The 11,759-nt window shown below is 46.0% G+C and overlaps 1 protein-coding gene across 1 annotated transcript in view; it reads left to right on the top strand.

The window, feature by feature from the left end:
* The first annotated feature begins 8,443 nt into the window (after positions 1-8,443).
* prph (peripherin) overlaps positions 8,444-11,759 on the top strand; it is an 11,504-nt gene continuing 8,188 nt past the window's right edge. Inside the window, exon 1 of the mRNA XM_063215583.1 lies at positions 8,444-9,284. Coding sequence (XP_063071653.1) covers positions 8,716-9,284 — 569 coding nt within the window. The 5' untranslated portion in view covers positions 8,444-8,715. The remainder of the gene's footprint in view (positions 9,285-11,759) is intronic.

Genomic DNA, 11,759 nt, shown 5'->3' on the forward strand with positions numbered 1-11,759 from the left:
GGGCATGATAGTGTGTAGCCTGTAGCCTATGGCCTATGGCCTATTGCTATGTCATTAAAAAGTGCATTGTGTGCAAGCCTCTGCAATCAACTATTTTACAAGCGCCTATCTAATAATGTGAGCAGGGAAGTTGACGGGTGTGTGTGTGTGTGTGTGTGTCTGTTGGGGTACAAACCAGTCAGTTGTCCCAGACCCAGGGAGTTTGGGGGCCCAAATTTGGGTCCTCATTTCATTGTATGTATTGGTTGGGGAACCCTGAGCTCGGCAAAAGCTGTTAGCAGCAGCCCTGAATGTCAGTCACCACGATACAGCATTTCCTGACTTGCGCCATGCAGTGCTCTGTAATGCAACCTGACACAAACAGAAAAAGAGGAACTGAAGATGGAGACCACACAGGCATGCATGCTAAACATGATGTGTGTGGTGTGGTCTCATCAACCATATCAGTTACATGCAGACATCTGCAATTGTGCTCAGAATAATAGCAGTGCCTTTGCAAAAGTGAGTAAATGTCATGATTCTTCAAATAAATTGTACTTTCATGAGAAGCAATGCATTGGGGACACTGCACAGTCACTGCACATTATATTTCAAAGCAAAAAAAAAATCCAAAGCAAGAAAATAATTCCATTTTATAATATTTCACAGAAAGCGTGTTGACATCTGTCTTTGGAAACTCAAAAATGTTCTGTACAAACTAACACATTCTTGTAAATTCAACTTTGCTGAGCATCCTAAACTAATGTTTTGTTGCATAACCATGTAACAGTTTTACATCTGTGGTGTATGGAATTGACCAATGTCCGGCAACGGTCAACAGGTATTGCAGTCCAGGTCAATTGTATTACATTCCACAATTCCTTTTTTATTTATTTGAAGACTCTTGACATTTATACACTTTTGTAAAGGCACTGCTTGCTATTATTCTGAGCACAACTATACATCTACACAGCATGTATGTCGCTGCACAGTGTGCATGATTAAAGAGAATGTTTTAATCAGCTATATCAGCTGTCTGATCTAAATGCTAGTCGTGTGAGGTCATCAGTAACAGTGACAATGTTGGCCTTTACCATAGAATTAAGACTATGGGCTTGAGAGTGTGTGTGAAATGACCCACACTAGAGGCAATAGGTACTTGATTAATCACGGCTGTCTAATAAAGAGCACGAGTCAAAAGGAGTGAAAAAGACTGTTCAGACCCCAGTTGACATTTGCCAGTGCTGAGCAGCAAACCTGTTTTTCTGGGTAAAAAATTCTGCCTCTAACTATAAGAAATCACGAGAGTTCACAAGAAGCCACATTTATTCAATACTGCTGCTGCTACTTCAGTGGCTGTGAAGAAGATGGAAACTTGACATGCTGTCAACCTCATAATAGTAGGGTGTCATCATGGGGAAAACATCATTTCACTTCAATGCTGCCCTCATTCCCTACCATTAAGTCTGTCATGGAAAAAACAATCGGTTGGCAACAATATGTTGTTTTTTTTCAGAAGTGATGAGATTACAAGGGTTTTCACCAGACATATGAACCAGCAAGGACTCGTTCTTGTGGTCTGTGGACCACCTGCGTGGCATCATTCTCCAAAGTCAGTGGTTCTCAATCTTTTTTGCAGAAATGCTCCCAGACCTCATGTCAATGGTTCATCTTCAGCCTGCCAACGTCCCCCTCAGTATTAAAAAAAACAAAAAAAAGACGAATTTGGAACTGATGCCCGCCTGGGGGTCTGTAGAGCCCCCGTTGAGAAACACTATCCTAAGTTTTCATTTACTGACATTTTCCCAATGGAGTTATGTGAAGTTTTACGCGTAGAATTAGACTACAATTAAAGACACAGTACAACAGAACAAACACACAATGGCTATCAATGTTTACATAATGTTTTTAATTCCGAATTAATAATTCAGAATTCAATTGTTCCGTCAAGTTTACTTTGATTTTTCATTTAATTCCGAATTGTGAAGTGTTTACATGATGTTCTCAAAGCGGAATTAAGCTTTGTTCAGAATTAAAGTGAGTAAATGCTGAATTAAGCGTCTCATGTAAACAAGGCCAATGTTTTAGCTGACAACATGAAATTTCTTGTCTTTGCCTAAAAGGAATATGAAGGGCGTCAAATGCTCTGACCTTTATTGCTGAGAGAATTATCCCTCTGGTTTGACCTGAGGAGCTGGTGAAGAGTTAGAATGACATTTTAAACCTTGCTGAGAGCAAAACTGATGACACAAATTCTGTCAGTCTGTCAGTTACACACTAGCTATGCCGTTGAATGGATTGTGTGACATATTTGGGGCTGTAAATTGACACCAGCCAACCGGCCTAATGCTGGTGAAATTTCAGTTTGGGTAGAAAAGACCAATTTACTAACCACTTTGTTCCATTGGTGAGTGTGCATTGACTAGTAAGATTATCATCTAAAAAAGTTAATTTAGAACCCTGTGTGATACTCAAAAGATAAGACAATATCATAAGTGTGTCTCTGTGTGTGTGTCTGTGTGTGTGTGTGTGCGTGTGCGCGTGTGCTTGTGTACGTGTGTACGTGTGTACGTGTGTGTGTACGTGTGTGCGCGCGGGAGATAGATAGAGAGAGAGAAAGAAAGAAAGAAAGAAAGAAAGAGAGGGGGGTAGATTTGATTGTAAAATATGTCAGAACAAGCACTAGGCTACAGTAAAAGCATGCTGTCCACACGTCCTTGTAGTGGAAAAACTAGTCTGCTGTTACTGTACAGGCAGCCGTCCAAGGTATGAGCCATGGAATAAAGCAGGAAATGAAATGGAATGAAAAATCTCCCAGAGAGCAGCAAGCATTATCACAGGGGAGCAACGGTTGCTATGGCATTAAAGCAACAAAAAAGTCAACAAAAATGTCGTCATTTATGTAGATCACCACCACTCACATTATTTGCATTTACGACGCTAACATATCCATTGAGAGACTGTATGAGATGAATAAAAGACAGGGAATTCTGTGGGCAAGGGCCAAGGAGTGAAAGTCATTGGACATAAGAAACATGATCTGGTGTCATAGGGGAATACTGGTCTTTACCGGAAAAGGACAGTGAGGAATGGCTGCTGCAGTGCGTAATATCCATTAAGAAAAGACAGGAGGGCCAAAGAGAAACCAAGAGACAACGGTTAAAGAGAGAGAGAAAGAGAGAAGGAGGGAGAGAGAGTGAGAGATAGAGAGAGAGAGATAGGGAGAGAGAGAGAGAGAGAGAGAGAGAGAGAGAGAGAGAGAAGGAGGGAGAGAGAGGGATAACCCATTTAAGGGGTAGGACGATTAGATTAGGGTGCAAGGCCCAACACACAGGAAATTAATTAGTAGGAGAGGCCCAGACACAGAAGGCAGCTGCACTGAACTGTAGGCCCACTACTTAAAGCAGAGAGAGAGAGAGAGAGAGAGAGAGAGAGAGAGAGAGAGAGAGAGAGAGAGAGAGAGAGGCGGAGAGAAAGAGAGAGAGAGAGAGAGAGAGAGAGAGAGAGAGAGAGAGAGAGAGAGACTTAAAAAAGCAGAAAGATACCAGGAGAAAAGAAACATGCAGTGAAATATGAGAAAGACAAAGCAACAAGCACAAGAAACTAGTCATAAATAAAAAAGGAGGATTCAACCGAAAGATTTCTGTTAATTATGGAAAATGCACAATGAAACAAAGGTTTAAGAGAACGAATTCACAAATACGCACAGGGATCTATTGTATAAAACATCAGATAAAGACCCTGTCAGGAAGAAGGCACGGAAGAACTCTAAATGACAAAAAGCATGCACAGAGCAGTACATGATGTAGCAAAGTAGAGGGTGAGTGAGTGTATGACGTAGGAAAATGGGATGATGACAAAGGGAGACAGACAGAAAAGGGCAAAGACACAGAGAACGAGAGAGAGAGAGGGAGCAAAAGAGGCAGAGATAGAGAGACACGTTAACAAAGAGACAGACAGAGAGTGTGAAACATACAGAAGGACAGACACAGAGAGCAATAAAAGGAGAGAAGAGCCTCGAAGAAAGACACTGACCGAGAGAGGAGACAGAGAGGGTCATGGGTAGACTGTTTTTACCCCCATGGCACATGAAAAGGCTGCAGTGGCTGACAGAAGCGGGATGCGTGCTCAGCATTGCATCCACATTAAAGCTGACATTCGATTCATTCTCTCTCTACCCATGTGTTGGCAGACCTCACCCTAAAAGCGTATACGCAGTCCTTTTCCTGCACACTCACTCTACACATGCGCCCGCCCCGCACGTGCGCGCGCACACACACACACACACACACACACACACACACACACACACACACACACACACACACACACACACACACACACACACACACACACAAGCATACACCAGCACACACACTCACAACACACAGCAACAGCAGCAAGCTGACTCAAAGCTTTTGTTGATTTTACTTACATCAACAAACAAACATTTTTAACTATCCCAAGCCCAGAGCCAACGCTCACAGGCCAAGTGCTACAATCCCACTAGCAGCTGGGCTTTGCAGAAAACTACAGTATATTACATGCTTGCTGTTGATGGTTGAGACTTCTTAACAGTCATTTATTGGTTATTGCGGGAAAATATATGGCTTTGACAGATCGTGGCGTGTATTATGATGTTGTTTTATTGCTTTGTACAAAGTTCCTCATCACATGTACAGCGCGTTAAGTGTTTTACATTTGTATGTGAAAAATGGGAAAGAGGTTACAGTAATGCCATGTCATGCCGTGTCTGCGGTCGTCAAAGAGGAGTGACATTTGATGGCTTTTAACACACCCCTTCCTCACACGCCTAGCCACCCACCCACCCAATTACCAGCATGACCACATTCTCCTGCAGTGAAGCCATGCCCGAGTCCAAGCCCTGAAAACCATGTTCCCTCCAACTCCGCTCCGCTCCGCGACGCTTTCCTCACTTCACTGCAGTCGCTCAATTAGCTAAAGAGGTGGTGTGGTCTGGACACACACACACACACACACACACACACACATGCACACACACACATGCACAAACACACTTACACAGGGAACACAGGAGAAGGACTGCAGTGCCCTCTGTGCACCCACTCCACTCCTCCGTCCCTCCTCTCCTCCATCCCTCCATCCCCCCAGCCCAGCCCACCGCACCCTCTCTGCCCATATGTCTCCATGTGCCTGTGGATGAAAAGGCCATTTAACAAATGACTTGACTTGAAAATACACGTCAAATCAGGACGACTCTTCAGTGTTATACTGCTAGGCCATCTTTTAATGTCGATGACTATTGCTTCACGATAGGCTTCATGTTAATACAAGTCAATTAAGACACTATAATGCTTAATGATGACAGGAAAATGAGACAAGGCCAATATCTGATCAGAATCAGTTATGAATGCCCAGGACATGGCATCACCTTTACCATTGTTCACAGATGTCTGCTTCATGCCATAAGCAGTTCCGTTCTTTATTCCATATTCCAAGTGGCCTTCCTTGGACTTGGTATTAATAAAGGTCTCATCAGTAAACCCAGGGCAAAAAAGTTGAGAAGTCATGCATTGCTATTTAAAGTTTGAACAATCATGCTTAAATTCAACAACTGGTCAACAAGAAACACACATGGGCTATCAGTCAAATGTTCCAACCAATACTTTTTCTCACAGAAAAAATGCTGTGGTGTAATACAAATAGTCATAAATAAATGAAATCATAAAAAATGATTTCAACATAAATACCAAGAAATAAAAGCTGACTGGCATTCTGAACTTTGGTTTCGTACCCATGGACGGGGAGGACCATACACGTTGCGGTTCACAATGTTGATGGTTAAAAATGATTGACGGAGGGACATCCATTCCCCTTAAAAATGGTTTAAAATCCTGAACAGGCCAATATCAATTACACAGCTATACTCCCCTTTCTGTGTCATGCTCTGTTTTTACTAATGGACACGGGCCGGCGGGCGTGGGTTTCCTTGTTTGAAAGCTGAAAATGAATTTTATCTCTGCAAGCATCTGTTCCGTGTATCTGATCTTCCGGCACTGGACCCTTCCTGCACTGCAAAGTCAACTGTCTTGTGTGTCTTGTGTGTGTGTGTGTGTGTGTGTATGCGTGTGTGTGTGTGTGCGTGTGCGTGTGCGTGTCTGTGTGCGTGCATGCATACGCATGCACGTGTGTGTGTGTGTGTATCTGTGTGTCAGTATAGGACCCCGCCTGCTTTGCCTGATGCAAAAATAGGCTTAAGGCAGAGAGAGAGAGAGAGAGAGAGAGAGAGAGAGAGAGAGAGAGAGAGAGAGAGAGAGAGATCACCCGATACTGTACCCTGTGCCGCTATCTGCCGCTGTGGGGTAGAGTTGCACAGTCATGCCTCAGACTGCATGCGTCTGTCTCTGCCTGAACATCAATACTATATTCCATTACATGTGGAAAAAAAGGAAGGCAGCCGACAGGAAAAGAGGAGAGACAGAGAGAATGCCGGGAAGGGAAGACGGCACTTTTTATCCCTTTTTCAAGAGCATGTGTGCTAAGACTGCAGTTTTTTTCTGAGACTATCCTGTAATGTGTGATGAATGGTACAAGCTCAGGTAACACAGCAGTCATACACTGTACATACACAGCTGCACAACACTCAAAGTGAAACTTTGCAAGGGCACACTGCAAGATTGATCAGTCAGGAAATAAGGACATAAAGATGTCCAACTAGATAGATATTTTACATGACATTACATTACACTTAGCTGACGCTTTCATTTATTCAAAGCGACTTACAGTTATTATTTTCAGGGCATTGGTTACAGTCCCTGGAGCAATGTGGGGTTAGGTGCCTTGCTTAAGTGCACTTCAGCCATGGATGGAGATGTAGGGAGAGGTCAGGGGGGATTCAAACCTGCAACCCCTAGATTGAAAGACCAACTCTCTAACCACTAGGCCATGGCTGCCCTTTATAGATAGGATATATACTGTACACTGTCATCAAATTAAGATAGATAGATAGATAGATAGATAGATAGATAGATAGATAGATAGATAGATAGATAGACAGACAGACAGACAGACAGACAGACAGACAGACAGACAGACAGACAGACAGACAGACAGACAGACAGACAGACCAACAGGATGATGAGGGGATGAGAGAGAGAGATGAAGGGACCATCTTGAAATGCTGGGGGCAACCAAAGGAAGGGCCACAGGTGTGAAAGGTGACAGAGTGAGAGAGAGAGAGAGAGAGAGAGAGAGAGAGAGAGAGAGAGAGAGAGAGAGAGAGAGAGAGAGAGAGAGAGAGAGAGAGAGAGAGAGAGAGAGAGAGAGAGAGAGAGAGAGAGAGAGAGAGAGAGAGAGAATGTCATGTCACGCGCGTGTAGTGCAGATAGCATAGCAGTGGGCCTGCAGTGCCTGCAGAGAACATGCTGATGCTGATGCTGGGCCAGGCTGGCTGGGCGGGTGCAGAGGAAGGGTGGAGTCTGGGGGGGGGGTGGGTGAAGGGTGCTGATGGAGGTGTGTGTGTGCATTGTGTGTTGTGTGTGCGTGTGTGTGGGTACGCGTTGTGAGTGTACGTGTGTGTTGTGAGTGTACGTGTGTGTCTGTGTGTGTGTGTGCACTTTGTGTGAGTGTGTGTGTGCCTGTGCGCTCTGTGTGTGTGTGTGTGTGTGTGTGTGTGTGTGTGTGTGTGTGTGTGTGTGTGTGTGTGTGTGTGTGTGTGCATGTGTGCTTGTGGTGAGATGGAGGGATGGATGGATGGTGAGGGGAAGCGTGGAGAGATGGAGACATCTTTAGTGATATGGGGCAATAATGTGGGAGAGCGATTGGACTGTTGCCAACAGTGCAGGACAAAAGGGAGGGGCAGATGAGAGAGAGAAGAGGAGAGGAGAGAGAGAGAGAGAGAGAGAGAGAGAGGGGGGGGGGGAGAGAGAGAGAGAGAGAGAGAGAGAGAGACACACACATACAGACAGAAAGAGAAGGAGAGAGAGAGAAGAGGAGAGAAGAGAGAGAGAGAGAGAGAGAGAGAGAGAGAGAGAGAGAGAGAGAGAGAGAGAGAGAGAGAGAGAGAGAGACACACACACACACACATACAGACAGAAAGAGAAGTAGAGAGAGAGAGAAGAGGAGAAAGGCGAGAGACACACACACACACACACATACAGGCAGGAAGAGAGGGAGAGAGAGAGAAGAGGAGAGAGGAGAAACACACACACACACACACACATACAGGCAGGAAGAGAGGGAGAGAGGGGGTGAGTGGGTGACGAGGGGGGCTGACATGAGGAGGGTCTGCAGAGAGGGAGGGGCCAGTGCACAACACTGAAGACAGAGGCTGTGTGTGGTAGGGGAGGGTGATGGATGGGTAGCATGAAAGAGGCAGGCACTCCAGAGAAGTGTAGGAAAGGGGAGGGGGAGGATGGAGGAGGAAGGGAGGGGAGGAGGAGAGGAAGGAGGGGATGCGGGGGTGCGCAAGGGCAGAGGGAGGCGGGTGGGACGGGATGTCCAGTCCTGGGATGTATAAAAGCTCCGCGGCACCTCTGCTTAGGCGTCCTGTTGCTTTGCTCCCTCTTCAGACCCTCCAGAGCTCAGGCATCCAAGCCAGCCCGGTCCTGACCCATCCTCTTCATCCGAGAGCACCACCAACCAACAGCTGAGACAAACAGCAACGGAAGGAGAACAGAAAAACCAGCCCAAGGAGAACGACAGAGACAGCTTCTTAAAGTTAGACTAGTCAAGCCAGACCAGCCAGCCGTCACCATGAGCCAGCCCACCGTCCGCACCTCTTACCGCCGCACCTTCGGCGGGCCCTCCTCTTCCATGCACCACCACTCCTACACCCCGCTCTCCTCCCGCATGATGCCCCACCACCACACCAGCCGCCACTACCTGAGCTCCATGCCCGGCGGCATGGGTGGCATGGGTGGCATGGGCGGCATGCCCCTGCGCCAGGCCTACCGGGCCCGCTCCAGCACGCCGACGCCGCGCCTCACCTACGACAAGGTGGACTTCTCGCTGGCCGAGGCCGTCAACCAGGAGTTCCTGACCACGCGCAGCAACGAGAAGCAGGAGCTGCAGGACCTCAACGACCGCTTCGCCAGCTTCATCGAGAAGGTGCGCTACCTGGAGCAGCAGAACGCCGGCCTGGAGGCCGAGCTGGGCCAGTTCAAGGGGCAGCAGCAGCAGGGCCAGCCCAACCGCGCCAGCGACCTCTTCCAGCAGGAGATGCGCGAGCTGCGCCGCCAGCTGGAGCTGGTGGGCAAGGACCGCGACCAGATCCAGGTGGAGAGGGACAACCTGGCGGAGGACCTGGCCCTCATGAAGCAGAGGTGAGGAGGGGAGAGGGCGAGGGCGATGGGCGAGAGCGAGGGGTGTAGTCTATGTAGAACGCAGGTATACATACGCAGTATACCCATCTCAAAATTTCAGGGATTTCAGTATGCCCACTTAAAATTGATTGATCCATTATTTAGAACAGCGCAAATATGTACTGTATACCCACCTCAAAAAATGCTCAAATATAGAGTATACCCAGCACAAAAAAAGTAGACTACACTACTGGCGAGGGGTGGATGAGAGGAGGGCGGATGGGAGACAGGGTGTGTGTTTGTGTGTGTGTTTGTGTTTGTGTTTGTGTGTGTGTTTGTGCGTGTGTTTGTGTTTGTGTGTGTTTGAGGGTGAGAGGAAGGGTGTGTATCTCTGTGTTTGCATGTGTGGATGAGAGGAGAGAGAATGGGAGACAGGGTGTGTGTGTGCGTGTTTGTGTTTGTGTTTGTGTTTGAGTGTGAGGGTGAGAGGGAGGGTGTGTATCTCTGTGTGCCTGTATGTGTGGAAGAGATGGAGAGAGTTGGTGTGGGTGTGAGCGGATGAGACTCTGAAATGTTAAAGAGTTATAGTTGAAAACGTGTACACACATCATATAGCAGACAATTAATGCACTATTACATTTCAATTAATGTAGTATTACATGTCAATAACTTGGAAAAGCTTATTACTGAATGAATTAATGAAGGAATGAAATGAAATGCATGCCTGCATTGTCAGCATAAAATCCGTTCATTGCCAATTGCATATGTCTTGTTTACAAATGTTACGTTGTAAATGTGAAAACTTGCTGAGAAACGTAGTTAAAAAAATTGAAGCAACAATTTATTGCCAAGGAATCATTGATTACTTTTTGGTGGAGGGGGAGACTAATCAACGCGTGAGTGGCACTTAAACTGCCATTACTGGCAGAGGATATACGATTCCCATGTATATACATGTCTATCTCGCGATTGTATATTTGCGCAGAACAAATTAAATACAAGATGATACCATACTATATTCATTTGGCCGTTAAACATGTCGGTGCGAAAAGGCGGGAGGCCACAAACTGATGTATTCATGGGGAAAGTAATTTCATGGAATACATTTTTTACTGCATTTCCCCCAGGACTCTTTAAAGGATCTTATAGAATTAAAGTGTCTGGATGGGGAAGGGGTGTGTTTTCGCTTGTGCTGTGCTGTGTTCAAAGCCACTCCTTCCCAGTCCCACCCAAAGACTTGCATAGAGACGGAACATGCACTTTGCAGCATCAGTACCACATCTCTGTGTGCCACACCCAAGACCAATATTCTTTTTAGCATACCTACTATGGTGAGGAGAAGGGTGTGGCAGCATTTCTTTTTAAAATTAATTAATTTTGTTAGCTAAACTATGCTGGGTGGTGCTGGGTAGTTGGGGCGTTGGGTGTGGCACACGAGCGAGGGAAGGACATGGCAACAAAGACGTCAGCACATGAGGACCCGCCCTCTTTGATCCCTCCACAGTACTGCAGCATTTGCAGATGCAGACTGTGTGTGTGTGTGTGTGTGTGTGTGTGTGTGTGTGTGTGTGTGTGTGTGTGTGTGTGTGTGTGTGTGTGTGTGTGTGTGTGTGTGTGTGTGTGTGTGTCCATGCTAAGTCAGGAGTATGGGCAGTACTCCAAGTTCTTTACAACAGGTGAAGTGGCACCGCATCCCTTGCTGGAGTCTGCCCTCACTGCAGACAGGGGCAACTGAAGCAACTGTAGCATCCTATAAAGCATAACTATTACTTCCTTCCTCTTCCTTGGAACCGTGGTGATTTATCTCTATAATACGTCGCAATAAATTATTGGCTAATAATAGGTAGTCAGCGAACAAACGAAACTGCTTCACAGAGTTATAAGTATGAGTATAAAGTATGAATATTACTTCATCTGTCATGGCAATGCAGCTCTAATGCATAAGGATACATGATTAGCTAATCTAATGGCTAATAATGGGAAGCCAACGAGCGAACGAAGCCGCTTCACAGAGATGCCACATGATGGTAGAAAGTCCGCTCAAAGCCTTTTGTGCTTTGCTAACAGCTTCAAAGCCAAAAATCAACTTCAACGTAAGATAGTAAACAAAGCAAGGCATCTCTTTGGTTACACACGGAAAACCAAAGCTGTACAACGGACAATAAAAACAATCAACAACAAAAAAACAGTACGAGACAGATCAAAGCAGCATGACAACAGAACATGGACAACAGAAAATGGACATGTATTTAATTTGTAGGTCCTTGACAGAGAGAGAGAGAGAGAGAGAGAGAGAGAGAGAGAGAGAGAGAGAGAGAGAGAGAGAGAGAGAGAGAGAGAGAGAGAGAGAGAGAGAGAGAGAGAGAGAGAGAAAGAGAGGAAGAGAGAAAGAGAGAGAGAGAGAGACATTATGTTCTGTCCCTGAATATGACATGACAGGACGAAGGATGAATTGGCTCTGTATAGGATGCCAGAGAGTGGAGGAGGGGTGTACAG

Source organism: Engraulis encrasicolus, chromosome 14 (genome assembly GCF_034702125.1).
Source record: "Engraulis encrasicolus isolate BLACKSEA-1 chromosome 14, IST_EnEncr_1.0, whole genome shotgun sequence".
Taxonomy (NCBI): domain Eukaryota; kingdom Metazoa; phylum Chordata; class Actinopteri; order Clupeiformes; family Engraulidae; genus Engraulis; species Engraulis encrasicolus.